Source organism: Chroicocephalus ridibundus, chromosome 30, assembly GCF_963924245.1.
Source record: "Chroicocephalus ridibundus chromosome 30, bChrRid1.1, whole genome shotgun sequence".
In the NCBI taxonomy this organism is placed as follows: Eukaryota; Metazoa; Chordata; class Aves; order Charadriiformes; family Laridae; genus Chroicocephalus; species Chroicocephalus ridibundus.
The window spans coordinates 61,936-88,481 of NC_086313.1; the positions used below are offsets into that span (position 1 = coordinate 61,936).

Genomic DNA, 26,546 nt, shown 5'->3' on the forward strand with positions numbered 1-26,546 from the left:
CTTCTCCCATTTTTTTTTTTATTTTTTTTTTTGGGGGGGTGGGGGAGGAACCTCAAATTTAGGTGAGAGGTGGGGAAAAAAAAAAAAAAATCCCTTTTTTTTTTGGGGGGGTGGGGTGGGGATGTTTTGGCCCCGATGACCTCAGCGATGAGGCGCGGCCGTCCCGTCTGCAGGCGTCTAAAAGGCGGTTTTTCGGCATCACTGGGGGGAAAAAAAAAAAAGAGCGGAGAAAATAAAAAAAAAAGAGCGGAGAAAAAAAAAAAAAAGAGCGGAGAAAAAAAAAAGAAAAAAAAAGAGCGGAGAAGAAAAAAAGAGGGAAAAAAAAGAGCGGAGAAAAAAACGAGGAAAAAAACGAGAGAAAAAAACGAGGGAAAAAAAACGAGAGAGAAACAAACGAGAGAGAAACAAACGAGAGAGAAACAAACGAGAGAGAAACAAACGAGAGAGAAACAAACGAGAGAGAAACAAACGAGAGAGAAACAAACGAGAGAGAAACAAACGAGAGAGAAACACGAGGGAAAAAAAACGAGAGAGAAAAAAACGAGAGAGAAAAAAACGAGAGAGAAAAAAACGAGAGAGAAACACGAGAGAGAAAAACACGAGAGAAAAACACGAGAGAAAAACACGAGAGAAAAACACGAGAGAAAAAACACGAGAGAAAAAAACACGAGAGAAAAAAACACGAGAGAAAAACACGAGAGAAAAAAACGAGAGAAAAAAAACGAGAAAAAAAACGAGAGAAAAAAAACGAGAGAAAAAAACGAGAGAAAAAAACGAGAGAAAAAAACGAGAGAAAAAAACGAGAGAAAAAAACGAGAGGAAAAAAACGAGAGAAAAAAACGAGAGAAAAAAACGAGAGAAAAAAACGAGAGAAAAAAATGAGAGAAAAAAAGAGAGAAAAAAAAGGGTTAAACCCCCAATTCTTGGGGTGTTTTCCCCCTTCCTTTTTTGGGGTTTTTCCCCCCGTTTTTGAGTCCGTCCCCCCTCCCCTTTTTTTGGGGTTTTCCCCTTTTTTGGGCTCCCTCCCCCTCTTTCTCCGGACGTGATGACGGGGCCCACCAATGAACCCATCGGGGTTCCTCGCAGGCGATTTTGGACCCGGTTTGAGGGGAAAAAAGGACTATTTTGGTTAATACGAAGGACAGCGCCTGTGAGGGCTCCTCTTGTGTGAAATCGGGGGGGGCGGGGGGGGGGGGAAACGGTGATTTTGGTTAAGTTTAAGGAACGGGGACAACAGACGAAGAGCTCTTGGTGCGAGCGGGATGAAGGCGGCACCTTCCCTTCCATTAAATCGGCGGCAAAAAAAGGTAATTTTGGTTAATCTGAAGGCACGGGCTGATGGAAGATGATCTCACGGATGGTGGTGGGACGAAGGACACCACACGTGGGCGCTCTTCCTCGCGTGAAACGAGTCAGGGGGGAAAAAAAAAAGGGGGGATTTGGGTCAAAACGGAAAGATGGGGCAAGGCACGGCCATCTCTTGATGACGACGACGACGACGGTGCTGCTTCTCTCTTGGATGAAATCGGTGGGGAAAAGGCAATTTTTGGTTAAAACGAAGAGACGGGCCAACAGGTGGACGTCCCATGAGGATGGGGCGGACGAAGGGCAGCGCCCGCGGGGGCTTCCCCTTGCGTGAAACCGTTGGAAAAAAGGCAGTTTTTGGTTAATCTGAAGGGCCGGGCCGCTGGATGAAGATCCCTTGGAGGGCGGTGGGATGAAGGACACCGTTCTCCTCGGATTAAAACGGGGCGGGGGGAAGCAATTTTGGTGATTATGAGGGGATGGGATGAATTCTTCACGGTGGTGGCACCAAAGCCACCACCGGGGACACAACGAAGACCGAGGTAGGACACGAAAAGATGAGAAATATCCCCCAAACCGAGACCCGTGTCGTCACCTCCTGGGGACACTCACGTGGGTGAAGTCGGGCGCCCTCCAGGCTTTGGCCGCCGCCACCACGTCCCCCACCAGTTTCCCGTCGGGCCCCCGGAGGTCGTCGCCCGCGTTGCCGTTGTAGTTGCCGCACATCCCGCAGACTTGCTGGCTCAGGTCCCGGGCCACCATCACCGTCACCTCCCCGGCAGGGCTGAGGCCGATGACAAATTCGGGTTCCTGGGTGATCCAGATGGTGCCCCGGCTCTCCTTGATGGTCAACGCGTTGGAGACCTCCACGGGGAGGGTGTCCGGGACCCCGTTGACCTGGAGAAGACACCAATAGGGACACACCGTGGGTCTGCTGCAAGGCGCCAGTGAAATCCGTTCCAAAAATCGGGGTGAAAAAGCCAAGAAACGGGTCACTTCTCCCCCACCAACCTTCTGCGCAGCGGTGGAACCCAAAACGGGGTGAAATCCCTCCATTTTAGGTATGGCGTGAAGCGCCCTGGGCGGGGGGGGGGGGGGGGGGGGTACGTGGGATGGAGAGGGGGAGCGAAATCACCCCGTTTTGGGTGACGCGCTTCTCTTGGATGAAAACGGGGGGGAAAAGAGCAGTTTAGGTCAAAACAAAGGGCGGGGCCAACGCGTGGCCATCTCACGGCGGCGGTGGGACGAAGGCCGGCCCGCGTCGGTGCTTCCCTTGCATGACCCCGATGGATTTTGGTGGAAAAGCCAGGGATTTTGGTAACAGTGAAGGGCGGGGGGGATTTTTTTTTTTTTTGGGGGTGGCAGCGGGGTGGGGACAACCTACCCAGACCTTCTTGTCCCTCTTGATGGTGAGGAAGGCCTTGGGGCTGAAGAGATGAAGGGCCACCACGGTTGGCCGGTCCTGGTTCTCCCCAACGTCAGCCAAGAGCCGGAACCAGGCGGGCCGAAGGTGGTCGCAGAGGGCAACCACCACGTAGATCCCGGCGGCCGTGGTGGCGCCGGTGGCCCCATCGAAGGAGACGAAGCGAGCGGCGGGGGCCAAGGTGCAACGTCCCGGTTGGTCCACGCAACCCCGGACTCCGTCTTTGAGGCCGCAGGCTTGGCCGAAGGGGCAAGCGGCCGGGAGGCAATGCATGCCGCCGGCCGCCCGGCACGTGCAGCTCTGGCTGCAGTCGGGGGAGAGGACGGTCTCGGCGATCTGCGGGACGGGATGAGGCAATTCAAAAGGCTGCGCGCGACAGGTCCCATCCCACCCCCACCCCGCCCCCCGCCCTTAAAAAGATGCCAAAAGTTGGGGGGCGGGTGGGGGAAGTGCTGGGCGCAATCGGTTTTCCCCCTGGGGGAGGCGCCGGAGGGGAAGAAACGCCGCAGGCAACCGGCATCCGCCTTGGGACGTGCAAGGGCACAACGTGGCCCTTCCAAGGGTGCAACGTCCCCCTCCAAGGGTGCAACGTTCCCCTTCCAAGGGTGCAAGCACCCATGGGACACGCAGGGGTGCAACACCCCCCTTCCAAGGGTGCAACGTTCCCTTTCCAAGGGTGGAAGCACCCATGGGATACGCAAGGGTGCAATATCCCCCTTCCAAGGGTGCAACCTCCCCTTCCATGGGTGCATCCATGGGACATGCAGGGGTGCAACACCCCCTTTCCAAGGGTGCAACATTCCCCTTCCAAGGGTGGAAGCACCCATGGGACACGCAGGGGTGCAATATCCCCCTTCCAAGGGTGCAACCTCCCCTTCCAAGGGTGCAAGCACCCATGGGACACTCAGGGGTGCAACATCCCCCTTCCAAGGGTGCAAGCACCCATGGGACATGCAAGGGTGCAATATCCCCTTTCCAAGGGTGCACCCATGGGACATGCAGGGGTGCAACACCCCCCTTCCAAGGGTGCAACGTTCCCTTTCCAAGGGTGGAAGAACCCATGGGACACGCAGGGGTGCAATATCCCCCTTCCAAGGGTGCAACCTCCCCTTCCATGGGTGCATCCATGGGACATGCCGGGGTGCAACACCCCCTTTCCAAGGGTGCAAGCACCCATGGGACACGCAGGGGTGCAATATCCCCCTTCCAAGGGTGCAACCTCCCCTTCCAAGGGTGGAAGCACCCACGGGACACTCAGGGGTGCAACACTCCCCTCAGGAGGGTCCCCGCCTCCCCGGCGGTTCCCACCTCGAAGTAGCGGCCGCGGTGCAGGCAGCCGCAGGAGCCGGCGGGGACGCACTCGGCCCCGTTGAAGAGGAAGCCCTCGTCGCAGCGGCAGCCCTCGAAGCACTTGTCGGTGCAGCGGGCGCCGGCGGAGAGGCCGGCGCAAGCGTAGTCGCAGCTGCGGGTGCAGAGCTCGTAGCGGCTGTTGGGAGGGCAGGAGAGGGCTGGGGGGCCAAGAAAAAAACCCAATTAAAAAAAAATAAATCAAAAACACCAGAAGGAACTTTATTCGTTTACTCTTGATTTTCTTTTTTTCCGAGGAAAAAAAAAAGAACCAAAAAACAAACAAACAAAAAAAAAACACCCCGAAACGAACCACCCCGCCGCGCGTCGCAGAAGCGGTCGCAAGAGTAAATATTGCGCCAAAGGCGGATGCGGCACACGCAGGGCTTCCCCCGGGGCAAAAAAAAAAAAAAAAAAAAAAAAAAAAATTCCCATCCTCCACCCCCAGGAATTTTGCTTTTCCCTGGTGAAAAAAAAAAAAAAAAACCCTGCGAATCCACCCCAAATTCTGCATCCAACCGCCTTTCCCCCCCCCCGCCCCGGAAAAAAAAGTTTGCACCGCCTCAGGAATTGGAAAAATCTCTGCGTTCCACGTGTTTTCCCCCCAATTCCCAGAGGAAATAAAGCGCGCGACCGCTTTGCTTTCCTGCGGGCTTTGGAAAAAAAAAAAAAAAAAAAAAAAAATTAAAAAAAAAAAAATCAAAGAGCTGCTGCACGTGGCCACCGCGGCCTCGGGAAACGCAACCCCGCCGCCTGCGACCGTTCTCCCCTTGCAGAAACTCGACCCCGCCGCGTGCGACCACGGATTTTCCCTTGGGGAAACGCCATGTGACCGCTTCATCCCTTGCGGAATCGTCAACCCGCCGCATGCAACCGCCGCATCCCTTGCGGAAACGCCGACCCACCGCTTGCAACCACCGCATTCCTCGCAGAAATGCCAACCCGTCGCATGCAATCACTCCGTCCCTTGCAGAAACACCGACCCGTTGCATGCAACCGCTGCATCCCTCGCGGAAACACCGACCCGTCGCATGCAACCGCCCCATCCCTCGTGGAAACGCCGACCCACCACGTGCAACCGCTCTGTCCCTTGCGGAAATGCCAACCCCGCTCCATGCAACCGCTGCATCCCTCGCGGAAACACCGACCCGTCGCATGCAACCGCCCCATCCCTCGTGGAAACGCCGACCCGTCGCATGCAACCGCTCCATCCCTCGTGGAAACGCCAACCCAACACATGCAACCGCTTCATTCCTTGCAGAAACGCCAACCCGTCGCATGCAACCACTTCATCCCTCGCGGAAACGCCGACCTGCCACACGTAACCACTTCATCCCTTGCAGAAACGCCAACCCATCACTCGCAACCGCTCCGTCTCTCATGGAAACGCCGACCCGTCGCATGCAACCGCCCCATCCCTCGCAGAAACACCGACCCACCATGTGCAACCGCTCTGTCCCCTGTGGAAATGCCAACCCCGCTCCATGCAACCGCTGCATCCCTTGCAGAAATGCCGACCCGTCACATGCAACCGCTGCATCCCTTGCAGAGACGCCAACATGCTGCATGCAACTGCTCCGTCTCTCATGGAAACGCCAACCTGCTGCCTGCAACCGCCCCATCCCTCGCAGAAATGCCAACCCGCCGCATGCAACCGCTCCGTCTCTCACGGGAACACCAACCCGTCACATACAACCGCTTCATCCCTTGCAGAAACACCAACTCGTTGCACGCAACCACTCTGTGCCTCATGGAAACGCCAACCCGTCACATGCAACCACTTCATCCCTCACGGAAACGCCAACCTGCCGCACGCAACCGCCCCATCCCTCGTGGAAACGCCAACCCGCCGCACGCAACCGCCCCATCCCTCGTGGAAACGCCAACCCATCGCACGCAACCGCTGTCTCTCATGGAAACGCCAACCCGCTGCCTGCAACCGCCGCATCCCTCGCGGAAATGCCGACCCGCCGCATGCAATCACTCCGTCCCTCGCGGAAACGCCGACCCGCCGCATGCAACCGCTTCATCCCTCGCGGAAACGCCGACCCGCCGCACGCAATGCCCCGATTGGCAGGTGACTCACGGCACTTGGCAGCCGCCCGCCACTCCTGCAGCTCCCCGCCGGCAGCCTGGCACGCGGCGGCGTAGGCCTGCAAGCTGCGACACAAGGCCGCGGCGTCCTCTTGGCCGCACTGCTCCTGCAGGCAGCCGGCCACGTACTCCTGGGGTGCCACCACCCCATGACACCCGGCGAAGGGGCCCGTCGCCTCCGCCAACACCCCGCAGGGCCCCGGGGTGTCCGAGGAGCAAGCGGGTGGTGGAGAACCATGGGTGCAGGTGGGGGTCAGGGTGCCCCAGGCGTCCCCCAATTCTTGCGGGGTGGTGAGGTCGTTGCTGGCGTCGCCGTTGAAGTCACCGCAGAGGCCCTTGGTGCGGCCGTGGTAGGTGCTGGGGAGGGTGAGCACCGCGTAGTTCTGGCCGTCGTAGAGGAGTTTGGGGCCACCTTGCACCTGCACCACCCGGTGGGCGCCTTCCTGGGTCACCGTCACGGCCCCCTCGGCCAGCGTCAGCGGCAGGAGGTGCTGCTCGCCGTCCACCTGCGGGGGAAAAAAAAAAAAGAGTGGGGTGACGGGGCATGGGTGCGCCCCAAAGTCACGTTCGCACCCCAAAACAGGGGTTGCATGTCCTGCTGTGCACCCCAAAGGCAGGTTTGCACCCCAAAGATGGGTTTGCACCTTCCCCTGTGCGCCTCGAAGCCCAGTTGGCACCCCAAAGCAGGGTTGTGCGCCCCGACAGCAGATTTGCCCCCCAAAGCGGGGCTCGCACCGCCTGCCGCGCACCCCAGAAAGGGCTTTGCCCCCCAAAACTGGGGTTGCGCCTCCTCCTGTGCGCCCCGAAGTCAAGATTCGCACCCCAAAAACAGGGCTCGCACCTTCTGCTGTGGCCCCCGATGTCAGATTTGCCCCCCAAAGCGGGGCTCGCACCGCCTGCCGCGCACCCCAGAAAGGGGTTTGCACCCCACACCAGATTTACCTCTCCTCCTCTGCCCCCCAAAGCCAGGTTTGCACCCCAGAGCGAGCTTCGTACCCCTTGCTGCGCCCCCCCTAAGATGGCATTTGCCCACCGGGCTTCACGCCCCGAAGCCCTTTTGGCCCCCTCCCAGAACAGCCCCACTCACCGTCACCTCCCACTGGGCGCCCCTGGCCATGCCGAGGGTGACGCCGTGCACCGTCACCAGCAGCCGGCGGATGGCCGGTGCCTCCTGGTTGTTCTCCTTCTCCACCTCCACCACGAAGGGCACCAGCGGGTCCTCGGGGCCGGCATCCTCGACCGCCGCCAACGTGTAGGTGCAGGTGCCGGCGAAACGCAACGGGTGCCCGTCGAAGGTGCTGTAGGAAACCGCCCCCAGCACCTGGCAGCGCCCGCAGTCCCGGGGGTAACAGCCCCGCACCCCGTCCTGCACTTCACACACCTCGGCCGCCTCGCAACCCGCCGGCTGGCACTCCACCGCCCCGTCCCCTTTGCAAACGCAACGCTCGCTGCAACGCGGGCAGGCGAAAAACTCCTCGCCCGCCTGGTAGTAACGCTCCTGGTGCCAGCAGCCGCACTGGGACAAGGGGACGCAGCGGTCGCCGCTCAGCAAGAAGCCCTGGTCGCAGAAGCAGCCTTCGGCGCAAAACTTGGCTTCTTCGCATTCCTCCGCTGCTTCTTGGCCCCGGCACGTGGCCGGGCAGGTCGGGCCGCAGAGCTCGTAGTGCTGGTTTGGGGGGCAGATGAGACCTGGGAAGTTGGAGAAAAACAAACACAAAAAAAAAAAAACACCAATCAGGGGTTTTGTCGGCAGGACCCCAAAATCCTTTGTGCGTGGAAGTCCTGAACCGTGCAAACCAGAGCGCCTTCGTGCGTGCGAGCCCCAAATCCTCCACGCGAACCGCTCTTCGTGGATACGAGCCCCAAAGAACTCACGCGCGTGAGCCCCAAATCCTCCGCGCAAACCACTCTTCGTGGATACAAGCCCCAAAGAACTCATGCGCGCAAGCCCCAAATCCTCCGTGCAAACCACTCTTCACACATACAAGCCCCACATCCTCCGCGCAAACCACTCTTCATGGATACGAGCCCCAAATAACTCATGCGCACGAGCCCCAAATCCTTCGCGCAAACCACTCTTCATGGATACGAGCCCCAAATCCTCCACCCAAACCACTCTTTGTGGATACAAGCCCCAAAGAACTCACGCACGCGTGCCCCAAATCCTCCACGCAAACCGCTCTTCGTGGATACGAGCCCCAAATCCTCCACGCAAACCGCTCTTCATGGATACGAGCCCCAAAGAACTCATGCGCGCGAGCCCCAAATCCTCCACGCAAACCGCTCTTCGTGGATACGAGCCCCAAATCCTCCGCGCAAACCGCTCTTCGTGGATACGAGCCCCAAAGAACTCACGCACGCGTGCCCCAAATCCTCCACGCAAACCGCTCTTCGTGGATACGAGCCCCAAATCCTCCACGCAAACCGCTCTTCATGGATACGAGCCCCAAAGAACTCATGCGCGCGAGCCCCAAATCCTCCACGCAAACCGCTCTTCGTGGATACGAGCCCCAAATCCTCCGCGCAAACCGCTCTTCGTGGATACGAGCCCCAAATCCTCTGCGCAAACCGCTCTTCGTGGATACGAGCCCCAAATCCTCCGCCCAAACCGCTCTTCGTGGATACGAGCCCCAAATCCTCCGCCCAAACTACTCTTCGTGGATACGAGCCCCACATCCTCCACGCAAACTACTCTTCGTGGATACGAGCCCCAAAGAACTCATGTGCGTGAGCCCCAAATCCTCCGCCCAAACAAGGCCGCCTCCGTGCGTGCGAGCTCAACCACCTTCTTGCGTGCAAGCCCCCAAAACCTTGGTTCAAATGAGAAAAAAAAAAAAAAAAAAAAAAAAAAAAAAAAAAAAAGAGATCTCCGTGCGTGTGAGCCCCAAACCCTTTGTACGACCCAGAAAACCTTCGCGCGTGGGACCGAAGCCCTTTGTGCCAACGAAAAAGCCCTTGGGCAGGCAAAACCCCCACCACCTGCTTATGCGCAACCCCCGGGAGATGTCCCGGCCCCACGTACTGCAGAAGGCGATGGTGCGCCAGGGCTTGATGCGGATGCCCTCGCTCTGGCAGGCGGTGACGTAGGCACTCAGGGAGCGGCAGACGGTTTCCTGGTGCCCCTCGTAGAGGCAGGTATCAAAGAGGCAATCGTCGAAGTAGGGGGCCGGGTCGATGGCGCTGTGGCAGGCGGCGAAGGGTCCTCGCTTCTTCACCAGGAGCCCGCAGTGTTTGTCGCCCCGGTAGGCGCGTTTCTCCGCTTCGGTGCAAACTTTGCAACCCTCGGTGCAACCGGCCCCGCAACCGGGGACGTCGGCCACCTTCCAGGAGTCGGCAAATTGGATTGCGTCGGCAACCTGCTGCCCGTCGGGCAAGGCGAAGTCGTCCTGGGGGTCGCCATCAGCGTTGCCGCAGAGGCCGCAGACGGCCCCCGAGTAGGTGTTGGGGAGGATGACCCTGGCGTAGCTGTACCAGTCGAAGGTGACGATGACCTCAAAGTCGGTCTTGATGAAGCCGTGGACGCCCTTGAGAAAGACGCGGACCTTGTCGCCGTGGTCGAAGGGCAGATCCACCAAGATGCCGTTGACCTGGAAGGACACAGTGGGGTGCATGACGCCACGCGACGGCTGCAAAGCCCTCCAAGGCGCCGCGCAACAAGCTCGCAACTCGACCGTATGCCATACGACCTTGCAACCCACCCAGACGCCACGCAATGCGTTTTCAACCCAGCAGGACGCCATGCGATGACCTTCCAACCCAACCAAGTGCCACGCGACGACCTTGAAGCCCACCCAGATGCCAGGCGATGCCCTTGCAACTCAACCGGCACCTCATTCACCCCCTACCTTGAGCTTCTGGGGGTGCGCCTGGCTGAGGCTGAGGGTCATGTTGTAGACGTTCAAGGTGACCTCCTTGGTGTAGGAGACCACGCGGCTGCCCCGGTTGTTGTTCTCCACGGTGACATTGAAGGGGACAAGGGTGGGGTCGTCAGAGCAGAGGGCAGCCAACTGGTAGATGCAGGTGCCCATGAAATCATAGCGGCGCCCGTCGAAGGTGGTGTAATGGGGGTCGCCGGTGGCCACGCAGATGGAGCGGCTCTTGGCCACGCACCGCCGCACCCCCTTCACCATGGCGCACGTCTCGCCCAGCTTGCAACCGCCTTCCTTGCATACCACCATGCCCAGATCCGGGTCACACCTGCACTGAGATTGGCAGGTCTCATCGGCCCAAAACTCCTCGCCGGGGCGGTAGTGGCGACCGTTGTGGGTGCAGCCGCAGCTGGCCACCGCCACGCACTGGCCACCGCTGAGGACGTAGCCCTCGTTGCAGGCGCAGGTCTCCACGCAGGGCTGGGTGCAAGTGGTGGGCGCATCCTTGTCGGTGCATGTGGCCGGGCAGGCGTTGCCACAGGCTTCGTAGTGGCTGTTTTCGGGGCAGGGTAACGCTGTGGGGAGTAAGGGGGGAGGAAACGGGGCAGTTAGAAGAAGGGGGAGGACGCAGCGGCGTCACGTGGGTATTGCAGAGAGTTCACGCGGCGAGCGGTTCGCGTGCAACGTCCCGGGGACGGATCTCGCATTGCGTGAATGCGTTGAGCGTCTGGCGCGCAACGTCCCGGGGATGGGATTTGAACCCCGTGAAGGCACCGAGCTCGCGTTGCACGCAACGCCCTGGGACGAACCTCGCGCCGCGCGAAGGCACTGCGAGCTTTGCGCGCGACGTCCCGAGGCTGCCTCTTGCACCCCGCGAACGCGCTGAGGGCGTTGCGTGCAACATCTCGGGATGGGTCTTGCCCCCTGTTTGTGAATCAAGGGCTTGGGCACGCAGCGTCCCGAGGGCGGACCTTGCAGGGTGTGAACGCGTCGAGCGCGTGGCATGCAACGGCCGGGGGATGGGATATTGCACCCTCCGAGCGCACCGAGCGCTTTTGCGCACAACGTCCCCGGGATTGGACCCTACTCCCTGCAAATTCCCTTATTATTTTGCAGGCAACGCCCCGGAGCTGGATATTGCCCCCCCTGCAAATAAACACCGAGCGCTTCTCACCCATCATCCCCATGCATAGATATCCCCCCCCACCTTCTTTGCGAAAACCGCCCCGCCACGCAGACCGAGGGGGAAACCCGTTGCTTACGGCAGCCCGACGGCGTCCTCCAGTCGTGCACGATGGCTCCCTCCCTCTTGCAGGTAGAGGCGTACGACTCCAGCACCTGGCAGAGGATTTTCTTCGCCCCGTTGTTAATGCAAACGTCATAGAGGCAGTTGCGGTAGAAATCCTGGGGCTTGACAACGTCGTGGCAAGCCTTGAAAGGCCCCTGGAAGGTTTTTTTGATGAGACCGCAGTACTGGTTGCCCCCGTACAGCTCCTTTTTCTCCTCCTCGCACACCGGGCAGTTGCCTTCGCAATAATCCCAGCAAAAGGGATCGTCGTCTTCGGGGACTTTCCAGCTTTCGGCCCAGGCCACCACGGCGGCGAGGTCGTTGCCGCTCTGGGGGATGTCGTCCTCGGGCTTGAGGTTGAAGTTGCCGCAGAGGCCGCAGGTGTGTTTGTAGTAGCTGCTGGGGAGGTCGATGAGCAGATGCCAGGTCCAGTCGTACGTCACCCGCAGCCCAAAATCCGTCTCCAACACGGCGCTGAGCCCGCTCTGGAAGACCCGCACCTTGCCGTCCTCCAGGCTCACCGGGAGCAGCGTCACCACCCCGTTGACCTGCGGGTGGGGAGGACCAGATGTCAGGAGGACGCGCGCGCACCCAGGTAGGCGCAGTACGCGGTGCGCAATAGCGGCTGGGACAACGCTACGACATACCGACACCCAAAAAAAAAAAAAGTCCTCCGGTTTCGTGACGTCACTTTGCTTTTGCCTCACCCCCCCCTCATGCGCGCCGGCTGCCACCGCAAACCTCCCGTGGGGTTGTGTCCCCCATCCCCGCCCCGCTTTGAGGTTTCTTGGAGTTACCAATTGTAGCCCCTCTTTGGTGGTTTGGGCTTCCCCCCGAGGGGCAGAAAACAACCTTGGGTTGCCCCACGCAAGGTGGCGTGTTCCCAGTATATCCTGGCATTTCAAAACTCCACCTTCCGGTTTGATTGATTGAGCCAAAAATACCGGTGGCCCTGGTGGAGCAGGAAGAGGTGTCAAACGTGACAGAGGAGATGGGTGAAAAAAGGAGGTGGGGAAAGGCCAATTTTCTTTCCATTTTGGGACAACTCACCCTGACTTTGCCTAGTTCCCGTCGGTGGATGGAGATATGTTGGCCGTAGACCTTGATGTTGGCCAAGCTGACGTAGGAGACGGATTTCACCCCGCCCCGGATGTCGTTCTTGCCCTCCACCTTGAAGGGCACCAGTTTGGCGTCATTCCCGCAGGATTCGGCCATGGTGTAGGTGCAGGTGCCTTGGAAGTCAAAATCGAGCCCATCGAAGGTGTGGTAGTGGGGGTCCCCCCAACCCCAGCAGGTGGCAACCAGGGACGGGACGCACTTGGCTTGGCCATCCTTCAACTTGCACCTCTCCTTGGGCCGGCACTGAAGGGCTTTGCAGGGGTCTGGAAGGAGGAGAAACCATGGGAGAAACCATGGGAGAAACCATGGGAGAAACCATGGGAAACGTCCTGCTGAGGGGCACATCCCACGTCACCATGCAAACCAAGCGTCTTCACCAGCGCTGAGGTCCCACCAAGCGCTCTCTGCTCCCCCTTGGGCTTTGGCAGGAGACCGGCAGCTCCGCGATGTCCATCAGAGCACAACAAATCCGTCGCCAAACCCCAATATTTTCCCCGTTTCAATTGTCTTTTTCCTCCCCCCACCGTCGCTTGGAAAAGCGTCGAGGTTGGGCTCGTCGTTACCCAAGATCGCCCCCGTCCTTTGAAAAGGTGCCGCCGTGGTTAAAAGAGACCATCGGGGAGGACGCAAAGGCGAGGGGGGGCTTTTCTGAAGCCATTCGCTCCTTCCAAAAATCCTCCCCACCTCATCCCTGACCCTCTTAGGGTTGGAGACGGGACGCGCGGGGCTCCGTCTCTCCTTGCCAGGGGGTTCGCACCTCATCCCGCCACCTCTAAATTAAACAGGAGCTGCTCTGGCTCCAAGATCCCTCTGTTTTTGGGTGGGTTTCTTTTGGTTTTGTGGTTTTTTTTTTTTTTCCTCGCTCAAGCAACCTCATTTTGTTTTTTTCCTTACTTCGATTGACGCAGCCCAAGACCCCATCCCGGATTTCGCAGGTTTCGTCGTCGGTGCAGCTGTGGCTGCTGCAAGTCAAGCCCTCGCCGGGGACGCACGTGCAACGCCGCCGGCAGTTCTCCTTCAGGACCGACTCGCGGGGCTGCAGGGGGAGAGGTCGCAAAGGTTTTCCACATAAACGTGGAAAAATACGTAGAAGAGGTGGGAGGGGGGGGAAAAAAAAACAAAACAAAAAAAACCACCCCACACATTGAGGTCTGCTGGAGAGAATAAGCAGCTTTGCGAAATTGCTTGAGGAATTTATGGCTTTTGCTGACCAAAAAAAACCAACAAAAAGGCAAAAATAAAAACCCCCACCCCCGTCGCTTTGCCCTCTTCCACCTTTTTCTGATGGGAAAAATATGTTATTACTCAGCGCGTTCAGCCGGAGAAAGCTTTGTTTACTCTCCGGGCATCCACGTCTGTGCCAGCACCTTTATGCCGAGCGATACGAGAGACGGAAACGCCCCAATTCTCTTCATCCGAAACCACAAAAAAAAAAAAAAAAATATCACTTGGCAGATGAGAAATTTAGAAATTTTTTTATTTTTTCCCCCCCGCCCCTGCAAAGTGCTTTGGGCCACGCGCAGGTCGCCTTTGGAGCGACACGCTGCAACGCAGGCAGGAGGAAAATGTTAAAAAAAAAAAACAAAACCAAAAAACCAAACCACCCCAAACTCAAGAGATTCCTACCTTGTAACTTTCCCCGTTCGCAAAGCAACCACATCTGTCCTCGGGGACGCAGGCGTTCCCATCAAAGATGAACCCTTTATCGCAATCGCAGCCTTCGACGCAGGTTTTGGGGCATTTGGAGGCATCTACGAGCTCCGCGCAGCTCTTGACGCAGAGGTTGGTGCAGAGGGAGTAGCTGCTGTTGGCCGGGCAGCGGAGGGCTGGAAGGAGAAGGGTGATAATCCCGAGATTATCCAAAGGGCAATTCCAGGCCGGGCGGAGAATGGTCGGGGAGCAGCCCGCGGGAGGTGGACTCGGGGATTGTTGGGGGATGAGAAGCTCAACAAGAGCCCAGGAAGCCACCGGCAACTCGGGCTGCGTCCCCAGCGGGGTGAGGGAGGGGATTTGGCCCCTCTGCTCCGCTATGGGGAGACCCCCACCCCACCCCCTGCGGCGCCGCCTCCAGCTCTGGGGACATCAGAAGGACGTGGACGTGTTGGAGCGGGGCCAGAGGAGGCCACGGAGATGCTGGGAGGGCTGGCGACCCTCTGCCGTGGGGACAGGCTGAGACAGCTAGGGGGGGTTCAGCCTGGAGAAGAGAAGGCTCCGGGGAGACCTTGGAGCCCCTTCCAGTCCCTCAAGGGGCTCCGGCAGAGACGGGGAGGGACTCCGGATCAGGGAATGGAGCGATACGTCGAGGGGAAACGGTTTTAAACTGGAAGAGGGGAGGATTTAGACGAGACGCGAGGAAGAAATTCTGTGGTGAGCCCCTGGCCCAGGTTGCCCAGAGAAGCTGTGGCTGCCCCATCCCTGGAGGGGTTCAAGGCCAGGTTGGACGGGGCTTGGAGCAACCTGGGCTGGCGGGAGGTGTCCCTGCCCAGGGCAAGGGGGGGCGGAACTAGATGGTCTTCAAGGTCCCTTCCAACTCTGACCGTTCTATGAAGATGGAACGGCGGGCGAGCGAGCGGTGCCAGCCCAGCGTTGCACCCCAGGGAGATGGCGGAGCCCGAAAGCTGACGACAACACAACCCGGTGGCGCGTGGTGTTGGCGACAGGCGAGAAAAGCCAACGCAAGCACCAACCAGGTGAATTTTTCTTAGTGTCAGCTTTTCCCATCCTCCCCCGGGCCCAATGGAAGTTCACCCCGTTGGCACTCGCGTCGGCTTTTCGTGTTTGCACCCCGTACCAGTAAAAATGGACCCGGTTGGCACTTGCGTTGGCTTCTCCTGCTTGCCCAAAACAGGGGTGACAACGCACCCAGGTGACGCCTGTGTTGACTTTCCGCATTTATCCTCAACGCCAATGAAAATTCACCCCCTTGCGCTGGGCTTTACCCAGGTGCCATCATTTTCATGCCACTGTTGTCCACCCCGTTGGCTCCCAACCCAACAGGCACCATTTGCCACCCCACGCCATCGAGAGGGGTCAGCACCGACACCCAGCCCCAGCATCCCTTAGAAATAAATCGTAAATCCTTCAACTAATCCCAACGGGATGCGACTTCCCAGCCACGGAGGATCTTTCCCACCCCGCGACCCCCCACTTACGGCAGAAGGAAGGTCTTCTCCAAGCCTCGATGATGACACCGGCATCTTGGCAAGCAGTGGCGTAGCTCTGGATGCTCTGGCAGAGGACATGGGTGTCCCCTTCAGCGAGGCAAAGGTCATGGAGGCAGGCTTGGAAATACAAGGTCGGGTCAATGAGGTGGTGGCAGGAGCCAAAGGGGCCCTCTGGGACCATGAGGATGCCACAATAGTTGGGTTTCTGGAGGACCACCGCCTTCTCCTCTGTGCAGACGGGGCAGATGTCCCTGGAGCAGTCATCACTGCAAGACACTTCAGACGTTTTCCAGGCAGAGCCAAAGACCACCATGTTGGGGGCCTTTTGGCCACCGGGGAGGAGGAAATCATCGTTGCGTTGCCCATTGTAGTTGCCACAGAGCCCACAAAGGTGGCCCTGGTAGCTCTGCGGGACTGTGACCGTCACGTGGTGAAGGAGGTCATAGCGTATGACGAGGCCGAAGTCAGTCTGAAGCACGACACCCATCCCGTGTTGGTGCACCTGGACCCGTCCCTCACTCAGGATGGCCGGGAGGTGGTGGGATATGGAGTCCACCTGGGATGGGGAGAGAGAGATCCTCCAGTGAGCCTCAAGGACACTACAAGGAGGCGGCTCTGGAGGTAGGAACAAAAAAAAACCCAAAACATCGTGGGAAACCACCTTCCAACCAACTTTTTAATGAATTTGTGGCTCCCACGTTGAAACTGGAAGGGGATGTGGGGACGAGCACAGCTTTGCCTTGGTGATAGGGGTGAGGTCTCCCCTCCGTCAAGGCAAAACGATTCTGGGGCTCCCACGTTCACACCCAAGAAGTGGTGGACAACAAAACTTGGCCTTACGGGCTCCCCTCTCCCCTTGCGTCAAGGTCAGCATCAGCCCGTAGGCTTTGACGCCAGCGTTTGCGCCCTAAAAGAGGTGGACCCCAAAACATGGGCCTATCGCGACCGCGTCCCTCTTGCCTCGTGGCAAAGTCAACGTGAGCCCGTGGACTTTGTCACCAGCGGGTTTGTGCCCAGAAAGAGGTGGACCACAAAATACCGCCTTACCATGACACCTCCTCTCTTGCCTCGCGTCAAGGTCAACGTGAGGCCGTAGACTTCGACAGACAATTCTTGGATGCCGGAGACCTTCCTCTTCTGCCGGGCTTCCTTCTCGATTTTCACAGCAAACGGTTTGACGTCGTCGCCGCTGCAGGTCTCGGCGAGGGCGTAAGAGCAGGTGCCCGAGAAGTTGAAAGCCATCCCATCGAAGGAGATATAGTTGCGGTCACCGGTGGCCACGCAAGTCCCCAGGGCGGCGGATGAGCATTGGAAGACGCCGTCGATGACTTTGCCTTCGCTGTCTCCAGGGCAAGAAACTTCTTGGCAGTCCACAGTGCCGCCGGCCTGGCACTGACACTTCTCCTGCTTGCTGGGCAAGAAGGTCTCCTCCGCCTTGTAGTAGAAGTCCTGGTGGAGGCATCCGCACTGGGACATGGGGACGCACTCGTCGCCGCTGAGCGCGAAGCCGTTGTTGCAGACGCAGCCCTCCCTGCACCGCTCCGAGCATTTCCCCGGGGCGTAGATGCTGCTGCAGGCCTGGCTGCAGCCCCAGGAGCAGATCTCGTAGTGGCTGTTGGCGGGACACGAAATACCTGCCACGAGACCGGGAGATTCGTCAGGAGCGAGGAAATTAGAGGCCGGATCCTGCAATTTTCCCCATCATTAGGGACGCCTTTCTGCCCGCTGACGAGGTTCACCGGATGTAGATTATTTTTACCCAATTACTTCCTGGCTAAGCCTCATCTCTCGCTCACCGTGGACATGACGGGGGACAAGGCGTCCATGAAGGTCATTTCAACCCTTTTGAGGTGGAGGTTTTAGGCCCCTAAAAATCACCTCGTTTTCCCCATTGTCCTGGAGGAAACGAGGATGTTCCCTCGAGCAACAGGATTGCTCCCGCATTGGGTCCCCAGTCACCTTCCAGGGCGGGTCCCTCTCCCCTAATTTCACTATTTTTTGGTGATTCTCATGCGTTTCGCCCTCTAAGTGATCCAGGCAATTAGCCCTCGCTCTCGTTTTAGCCAACGCAGAGAAATTGGTGCTTATTGGGGCTAAATGATTCGCCCCGTCGCAGCCAGATGAGACGTCTTGTTCCCTGGAAGGGTTTTTTTTCCCCCGTGGCATCGGCCGTAAAACAGATGATGAGACCAACCTAGACTTTGGGTGGAGATAAAGCACCACCGAGCGAGATGATTCCCACCTCTGCTTTGTCCCCACGTGGGTTTGGCCCAGGCTTGGGGTTCCCTTGGATGCTCGTGACCCCTCAAGGAAGCAAAAAAACCCCGCCCCCTTCCTCCAGTCAACCCAACTTACTGCAGAAATCGTCCGTCCTCCATCTCCCGATGGTCACGCCGGCAGCCTGGCAGGCAGCGGCGTAGCGGGAGATGATGGGACACATCACATCTTCCTGGTCCGGGAAGAGGCAATAATCATGCACGCAGTTTTGGAAGTATTTGCTGGCGTCCACATGAGCGTGGCAAGCTCCAAAGGGTCCGTCCGCTTGTCGGATGATGCCGCAACCCATCTCGGAGAGCTCCTGGTGCCGCAGAGCTGCTGTCATGGCGGGGCATTCCACCTGCGACTGCTCCGCGCAACCCACGATGTCGGTCACCTTCCAGCTGTGCCCAAAGGCGTCTGGGTTTGATGTCACTCGGCCGTTCTTCATCATCATCTCATCGCCCGCGTTCCCGTCGTAGTTCCCGCAGAGGCCGCACAGGGTGTTTGCGTAAGTGCTGGGCACGGACACGGTGACTTGGCTTTGCCAGTCGTAGGTGACAGTGAGGCCAAAGTCCGTCTCCACCACCGCTTCCTGCCCGCCTCTGTAGACGGAGATCTTCCTGTCTCTGTGGTGGTACGGCAGGTTGACCAACTGGCCGTTGATCTGGGGACAAAAGCAAAAATAATTAAATAATAATTGTGTAGCCAGCAGTAACAGCAAATCCTGTTTTCACGCCACATGCAGTCGAGGTTCTACGTCAAACCAGGACATCCCCCAAATACAGATGGCCACCAGCTTTGAGGTGAGCCGTGCCTGAGGCTCCGTGGCCGAGCTCCCTCTTCAGGTGGAGATCCTTATATTTAGGCAATTAAAGCTCATCTTAATTGATTCATGCGGGGCAAATAGACCTGGTAGCTCTGGATCTCAGCGGCGTGGTCGGAGAAGAATATTCAGAATTGCCCAATACAGGAAAAAAAATAAAATAGAGGAATGAGGGTGGAGGAGAAGAAATGGGACAAGGAGGTTGGGGTGAGGAGGAGAAAGTGAAGAACATGGAGATTTGATAAAGAAACGTGTGCTAAAACTCACCGTGATTTTGCCGGGGTGTTTCTGGCTGATCACAATGTTTTTGCCATAGACTTTGACCATCACAAGAGCGATGGAGGACAGAGGTCTCTCATCCTGGTGGCCATTCTGCACCAGCACCTGGAAGTCCACCAGACCTCGGCTCTTCTCGCACAACCCCGCCATCTGGTAGATGCATGTGCCCTGGAAGATGAACCTCCTGCCGTCAAAGCTCTCGTAGTGGGTGGCACCGACGGCTGCGCAGGTCCCATAGCTCTTGGGATAGCAATCCTGGATGCCTTCCTCCACCCGGCACTCTTCTTCAGCCCGGCAGCTTGCCCGTCGACATACGGCCCGCCGGGATTCCTCATCGCAGACGCAGCGTTTGGTGCAGGTGCTGTCACCCCAAAACTCCTCCCGGAGGCCGTGGAGGCGGCCCTCGAAGACGCAGCCGCACTCAGCCTGGGGGATGCACTCGTTGGCGTCGAAGACGAAGCTCTCCTGGCACGCGCAGGTCTCCACGCAGGCCGAGGTAGGGCAGTCAGCGGGCACCGCGGGGGTGTTGCAGGTGGTGGGGCAGGCGGTGCCACACACGGTGTAATTGCTGTTCTTCGGGCAGGAGAGAGCTGTCGAAGGGAGGGGACACCGCGGTCATGATGGGGATGGGACACCGTGGTCACGGTGGGGACAGATGGGGACGGGACACCTCGGTCACAGTGGGGACAGATGGGGACGGGACACCTCGGTCACGGTGGGGACAGACGGGGACGGGACACCTCGGTCACGGTGGGGACAGACGGGGACGGGACACCTCGGTCACGGTGGGGACTTGGACTTTCTGGAGTTGCTACACAGACTTTCTGCATGGACTTTCCCGATCTCCTACATAGATTTTTCTGGAATTTCCGTGGACTTCCTGGACTTTTGGGCCTTTCTGCAATACCTTTTTCCACCCCGTGCGTGGGACCCACAGAGCTTTCAGACCCAGCTTTGTGCGCCCCGATTCAAAGCGACGCGGGCCCCACCTCACTCGGGAGATCAAGAAACATCCCCATTGATGCAACTTCTCTTTTGTGCCCGTTTTCCCCGCTCGTTTCCATCCCGTTGCCCCTTAATGACGCCCGCCTTAATGGAGGTCGCAGCCCCCTGCCCACCCAGGGGGGAGGATTTTCTGCCAAGCAGGAGTTACTCACGACAATTTGCCAGCGTCCTCCAGTCAGAGACGGCGATTCCCTCCTCCTGGCAGTCATCTGCGTAGGCTTTGAGGGCTTGGCACAGCATGACGTGGAGCCCATCGTTCACGCAGAGGTCGTAGACGCAGTTTTTCAGGTAGACGTCGGGGTTGATGGTGGCGTGACAGCGCTCGAAGGGCCCCGGGTGTCGGGTAATCAACCCGCACGACTCCTCCCCCTTGTACTTCATCCCCTCGTCCCTTCGGCAGCGTCCGCAGTCCCCGCTGCAGCTGTCCCAGCAACGACGGCTCTCGTCGGCCACCTTCCAGCTCAGGCCCAGCTCCACGGCGCCCTGCGCCAGGTTGCCCTCGGGCATGAGGGAATCGTCCTGGGGGTCGCCGTTGCCATTGCCGCACATCCCGCACACTTTGCCGGAGAGCGTACCGGGGAGTTTCACCACCACGTGGTCATCCCAGTCGTAGAGGACCTTCAGCTTGAAGTCGGTTTGAATCAGCACGGACTTGCCCTTCTGCCGCAGGCGGAGTTTCCCTTGGGCGAGGGAGATGGGGAGGCGGGAGCGATGGTTGTTCACCTGGAGGAGGGAAAAAAAAAAAAAAACCACACCAAAAAAACCCAACCATGAAAAACAACCAAACGACATCAAACATGAGGCAAAAAAATAGACTTTTTTGAGCTTTGAGGTGTCTTCTTACAAGAGATGACCGTGTAGCAGCGTCACCAACTCATGCACGGCTAATCATAGAATCATTTAAGTTCGAAAAGACCCTTAAGATCATAATTAAACACATTATTTAATGAAATACTGCAATATTGCTTTGGATTTGATAATTATTTTTCTTGCTTACCCTCACAATCCCGTTCTCAGACCTGGCCACCACAATGGTAATGTCATAGACGCGGACGGTCACGGCACCAACATAGGAGACTTCTGGGTTGCCCCTGTCTTCGTTTTTGGTCTCGACGCTGAAGACAGGCAGGGTGGGATCCGGATCGCAGGTTTTGGTCAAGGTGTAGCTGCACGTGCCCATGAAATCGAAGGCTTTCCCATCAAAGGTTTGGTAGTGGGGATCGCCGGTGGCCCAGCAGGTCAAGACAGTGTCTTCGATGCACGTCGGTTGCCCGTCCACCACCTCGCATTTCTCCTTGCAAGACAGATCTCCGCAGGAAGGCAGAGAAGAAGCTGCAGAAAAAGGGGGGAAAAAATAAAAACTCAACCCATGGAAGGCAACGAAAGGTGAAACCAGCCATGGAGAAGACCCGGCCGTTGGCAAGACGCAACCATGCCTTGACCCTACTTACTTGTGGCACAAAGACCAGCGAAACCGTAACCAAAGTAACTGGAGAAGCCAAAGATGAGGAGCCCAAAGGGTGCCCTGTCGTGCTCGGCGCTCTGGATTTCTTCCGGGTTGCTCATAGTGACGGCGGCCCAGGAGAAGTCTGTGCCGGGAATCGCTTGCCAGGCCATGGTCTTCTCTGTCTTCCGGTTGAGGGTGGTGGCGTTGGCGTCCGCGTTACGGGCAACGAGGACCATGTGGTTCACGTAACCATGCAGGCCGGTGACCCGGTAGGACGTGCAGTAGGCGGAGACGGGTGGGATGTTGAGTAGGAAGGGGTCTTGCTTAACCGAGCCGGGTGCACCGGTGAAGAAGAAAACCACCTGAATCGCAGCCGGAGAAGTCACGTAAAGAGGCGAATTTGGCCTAATCTCGACCTTGTGGACTTCCCCGGCCTCGACGTGCTCGGTGATAGAGGAATCGCCCCTCTTGTAGGTGATGGGGGCTTTCTCGGCCGCCACGATGTAGGTGAAGTCGCTTTCCGTCTGCAAGGGGTTGGGGGGGACGACGTAGGTTTTGCCCCAGGCAGCGACGGGCAGAAGCTGCTCAACGACGTAGTCACAGCCCATGCGGACCTTGGTGCAGGTGTGTCCGCTGAGGACGGCGACGGGGTTGTCCGCCTTGATCTTGGTGCCGGATAAATCGTCGGTGCTTTGCAGCTGGAAGCTGTGGTAGGGGTTCAAGAAGATGCGGAGAACGGACCCCGGGGAATAATTCTTCCCTCTGTAATAAAACTTGCCCTTGACTTTGATGGAAACGGTGGTCGAAGTCTTGCCGGCTGTCACAACGAACTCCTTCAAGCCTTCCGTCTTCTTATCCTCCGGCGTCACCACGTAATATTCGTTGCCCAACTTCTCGACGGGCAAAACGGTGGTGGCCCCCATGGTGTAACTCTTGTAGTTGACGGAGACGACGGAGATCTCCTCGGTGGCCTCAATCAAGACGGCCTTATTGAAAACCTGGGTGCCCACGAGCTCCGCGTTGCCCGGGACGCGGAGGGAAACGGTCTCGTCTTTCCCAAGGGTGAAGCCTTGGGTGAAGGGGTCACCGCTCATCGTCACCGTCACCTTGGTGGCGTTGGCGTAAGCCGTGAAGAGGAGCTGGATGTCAGCGTAGGTGGCTCCATTGTCGTTCTGCAGGAAGACGGTGAAGAATTCCTTGCCACGGAAAGTCGCGGTGGAAAGACCTGGAAAAAGCAGGGAAAAAGAGGGGGTTTTTTGTGGTTTTTTTTTTTTTTTTGGTTTGGTTTTTTTTTTTTTTTTTTTTTTTTTTGACAATTACAGTCGAAATTTCTGCCAAAAAAAACCCAGCCCAAATCAAGACATAAAACCGTTGGGTTTTTTTTTTTTTGGAGGGGGCCAGAAACTTGCAATATGAAGTTCTGGGGTGGGGGGGAAAACACCAACCCAAAACAACGCAAGGAATTCGGGTTTTGGGGAAGAAAACTGACATAGAACGTTCTGAAAAAAATAAAAATAAAAAATATCAATTTTTTTCCCCCCCCACACCTCCTCCCCCTGCAGAAATGCAGGGTAGAAAGTTCCGAAAAAACCGAGGAAGGACGTTTTGCAGCGGAAATTGCAACGGAAGGTCGTGAAAAAATGAGAAATTAGGGGATAAGGGTGGGTTTTGGGTTGTTTTCTTGCCGAAACATAAGAAAGTCTCGAAAAATAAAAATGGGGAATAAAAGCTTTTTGCTGCAGGAACTGCAATAAAAACTGCGATTTGGGCTTTTTTTTCGTTGTGGTTCCCCCCCCCCCTTTTTTTCTCAAAGAACATCATAAATGGGTTTTATTGCAGAAATCGTAATGAAAAAAGCCCAGAAAGCAAAAAAAAAAATAAAAAAAAATCAGGAATAAGGGCATTTGGCAGGAGAAACCTGCAGAAAGTTCTGAGGGGATAAAAAAAAAGGGAGGAAAAGGGTTTGGTTTTTTTTTTTTGGCTGCAGAAATTGCAGTAAAAAGTCCCGGAAAAAAAAAAAAATCCATTGGAAATAAATATTTTTTTTTTCCCCTGCAGAAACTTGCAGTAAAAAGTCTTAAAAAAAAATAAAATAAATCAGCGTTAAGGGCTTGTTTTGCTGAGGGAAAGAAAAATAAGGGTCTTTCGCTGGAAAAAAATATGGGGGATTCGGGCTTTTTTTCCCCGACGGGAAAATGGGTATTAAGAGGTTTTCGGTGAACGCGAAACAGGTTTTAGGTGCTTTTCGATGAAAAATTCCTAGGCGGTGAAGGGCTTTCTTTAAAAAAACAACCAAATAAAACCAATTAAAAAAAAAAAAGGTAATAAGGATTTTTAAAAAAAAAAATATTTTTTTTTTTTTTTAATTAAAGAAAAACCAAACACGGGTTTGTGACTGTTTCCTTAAAAAAAATTAAATTAAGGTGTTTTTTTCTTTCCTTAAAATATACAGGTAATAAGGGTGTTTTTTTTGTTTTTTTTTTCCAATAAAACAGGAATTAAAGAGATTTGGGATTTGTTTTTCCGGGGGGAGGGCGGGGAAAAAAAAAACCCCAAATGCCACAAACCAAACCCCAGAAACTGGGACTTTTTAAGGCGATTAAAAAAAAAAAATAGGAGGGACTAAGGGCTTTTTTTTTTTTTTCCTGGAAAAAAAAACAACAACAACAAACAAAAACCAACCCCAAAACAAGGTAAAAAGAGTTTTTTGGTTTTTTTTTTTTTGGTCTTACTAAGGTAAAAAAACCCCACAAACTGAAGAGGTAAAACGGGCTCTTTAATAATGTTAATAACAAAAACGATAACAAAATAATAAATAATAATAATAATAATAAAAATAACAATAATAACAACAACAATAATAATAATAATAAATATTCCCCCAAACCAGGGAATAACGGCATTTTGTGAAGCCAAATGACCACCAAAAAGGGAAAGACGGCTTTTTTTTGGGGGGGTGGGGAGAAAAAAAAAAATAAAAATAAACCGGGAAATTAGGGCTTCTGCTGGAAAACGAACAAATCAAAAAACCCAAATAATAATAATAATAAAAAAAAAACCCAAATAAAAAAAACAAAAAAACAAACAAAGCGGGGAGATAAGGGCTGTTTGCTAAAAAAAAAAAAAAACAAACCAAAAAAACCCCCCCAAACCCCCAAAACACGCAAAACCACCACCAAAAAACAGGTGATAAGGTTTTTTTTTTTTTTAAGAAAAAGAAAAAAAAAAAACGGGTAAAAAGGGCTTTTTTTTTTTTTTTTTTGGTAAAACCAGGAAGGGTGGGGGGTTTTTATTTTGTTTTGTTTGGTTGGTTTTTTTTTTAATTTTCCTTTAAAAAAAATCGGGGCACTTTGGGGGAAAACGGGGACTAATGAGGTTTGGCGGGAAATAAAAAGGGGTGATAAAGGCTCTTTTTTTTCCCCGAAAGGAAAAAAAAAAAAAAGGTTTTTTTTTTCGGAAAGAAAAGTAGCTCATAAGGGTTTGTTTGGGGGTTTTTTTGGCTGAAAAAGAGCGGGGGGGTTGTGAAAAAATAGGAATTTTGGGGGGTTTTTTTTTTCCCTAAAAAGAAGGCGATAAGGGCTTTTTCCTGCAAGGAAATTGTGATAATGGATTTTTTTTTAATTTCCCCCCCCCCCCCCCCCAGATTAAAAAAAAGAAGGTAACGACGACTTTTTGGTGAAAAAGAAATCAAGACCTTTTTTTACGGGGGGGGGGAACCCCAAACCAGGTAAATACAGCATCTTTTTTTTTTTTTCTCCTTAAAATAAAAACCAATAAAAGGGATTTTTTCCCTCAAAAAGGAGAGGCAAAAAGGGGTTTGTTTTGTTTGTTTTTTTTTTCCTCCTCTAAAACAAAGCCCCAGTTTAAAAAGGCGCTTCCCCCCCCAGGGGGAAAAAAATACGCCAAACGGGTAAAAAGAATGATTTTTTTGCACACACACCCCCCCAAAAAAACCCAAAAATACCGCAAATAAACAGGGAAGAAGTGCTTTTTTTTCTTTGAAAAAAAAAAAAAAGCAGGTAATAAGGATTTTTTGGATGAAAATAAGCGAATCGGGGGATGAGAGATTTATTTTGGGGGGGGGGAGGGCAAAGAGGTAATAAAATATTTTTGCGCGGGGGAAAAAATAGGGGACGAGGGAAGTTTTTAGGGGAAAAAAAAACCAAACAAAACACCAAAACAAACCCCCAAACCCAAACAAACAGGGAATAAGGACTTTTGGTGCGGAAACCCGCAGGAAAAAGCCCGAAAATAATGCCGATATTTGGGAAATCAAGTGGGTTTTTTGGTTTTTTTTGGGGGGGGGGATGGGGTTGGGGTGTCACTCACCACAGAAAAGAGCCAACCAGGCTGGGAACCGCCACGTCCTGCCCATCGCTGGGGTGGAAAAAAAGCCAAAAAATATGAAAATACACTTTTTTTTTTTTTTTTGGCGGGGGGGGGGGAAGGGGGGGAGGGGGAAAAAGCCACGCCAGGACGAGCAGGAGCCCAGAGGGGGCCCCAGGTGTCTCCAGCGTCCCCTTTTCTTGACCCCAAAATGAACCTAAAAAGCCTTTTTTCTACCCAACGGAAACCTCTCTCGCCACCGGTTTTGGGTTGGGATTGAGTTTCGCTTGACGCCCCCCCCCCCCCAAAACGCCCCCCCCCCCCTCCATGACACCCCAATTGTCCCCTCGCCACCGCCTCCAACCCAACGATCCCTCAAACCCCCTCCAGATGCCACCTCGAAGGCTCCACCCTCCCCGCCCTTACTGCCGTCGAAACCCTCCCGAGGGTGAAAAAAAAAAACCCCAAAATTATCCAAATTCAGGTGAAAAAGGGGTCAAATACCGGGGACGACCCCCCCCCACCACCACAACCCCCACCCCGGGTGTTCTCAGAGCTGCTGGTCCCTCGCTTGTCACTCAACGCCTGTCGGGTCTGACACCCAAACGGTTGACCCCCAACGAGGGTTTATGACCCAGGAACCACAAAAAAAAAAACCCCAAAAAACCCACCTGACTCAAAGGGGGTGGGGGAAAAAGAAAAAAAAAAAAAAAAAGCCCCTTTTTTATAGTTTTTGGGTCAATTTAACCCACCTGGGGCTCCCGCTCCGGGGGTTGGAGGCATCTCAGACACCTGTTT

At 55.4% G+C, this 26,546-nt stretch overlaps 1 protein-coding gene across 1 annotated transcript; it reads right to left on the reverse strand.

Moving 5' to 3' along the window:
* Positions 1-38: 38 nt before the first annotated feature.
* Positions 39-26,546, reverse strand: FCGBP (Fc gamma binding protein). The gene is made up of 21 exons (XM_063319117.1): positions 26,501-26,546; positions 25,752-25,799; positions 21,427-22,647; positions 20,973-21,307; positions 20,128-20,698; positions 18,959-19,560; positions 17,965-18,532; positions 16,657-17,243; positions 15,598-16,165; positions 14,072-14,271; positions 13,340-13,481; positions 12,377-12,708; positions 11,301-11,874; positions 10,015-10,613; positions 9,192-9,756; positions 7,257-7,858; positions 6,162-6,675; positions 4,037-4,236; positions 2,690-3,064; positions 1,918-2,202; positions 39-201 (listed from the first exon to the last, which is right to left on the reverse strand). The coding sequence occupies exons 1-21, from the start codon at positions 26,529-26,531 to the stop codon at positions 199-201; spliced, it is 8,922 nt and encodes a 2,973-aa protein (XP_063175187.1). The 5' UTR covers positions 26,532-26,546; the 3' UTR covers positions 39-198.

What these genes read in the sequence shown, in the direction of transcription:
- FCGBP (XM_063319117.1), bottom strand. Translation starts at nt 26,531, where the DNA reads ATGCCTCCAACCCCCGGAGCGGGAGCCCCAG. An exon ending in GAGAAGACCTTCCTTCTGCC is followed by an intron (nt 14,272 to 15,597) that starts GTAAGTGGGGGG and finishes TTCTCCTTCCAG; the next exon opens with CCCTCCGCTGCCCGGCCAAC. An exon ending in CGCACCCCCAGAAGCTCAAG is followed by an intron (nt 9,757 to 10,014) that starts GTAGGGGGTGAA and finishes GTGTCCTTCCAG; the next exon opens with GTCAACGGCATCTTGGTGGA.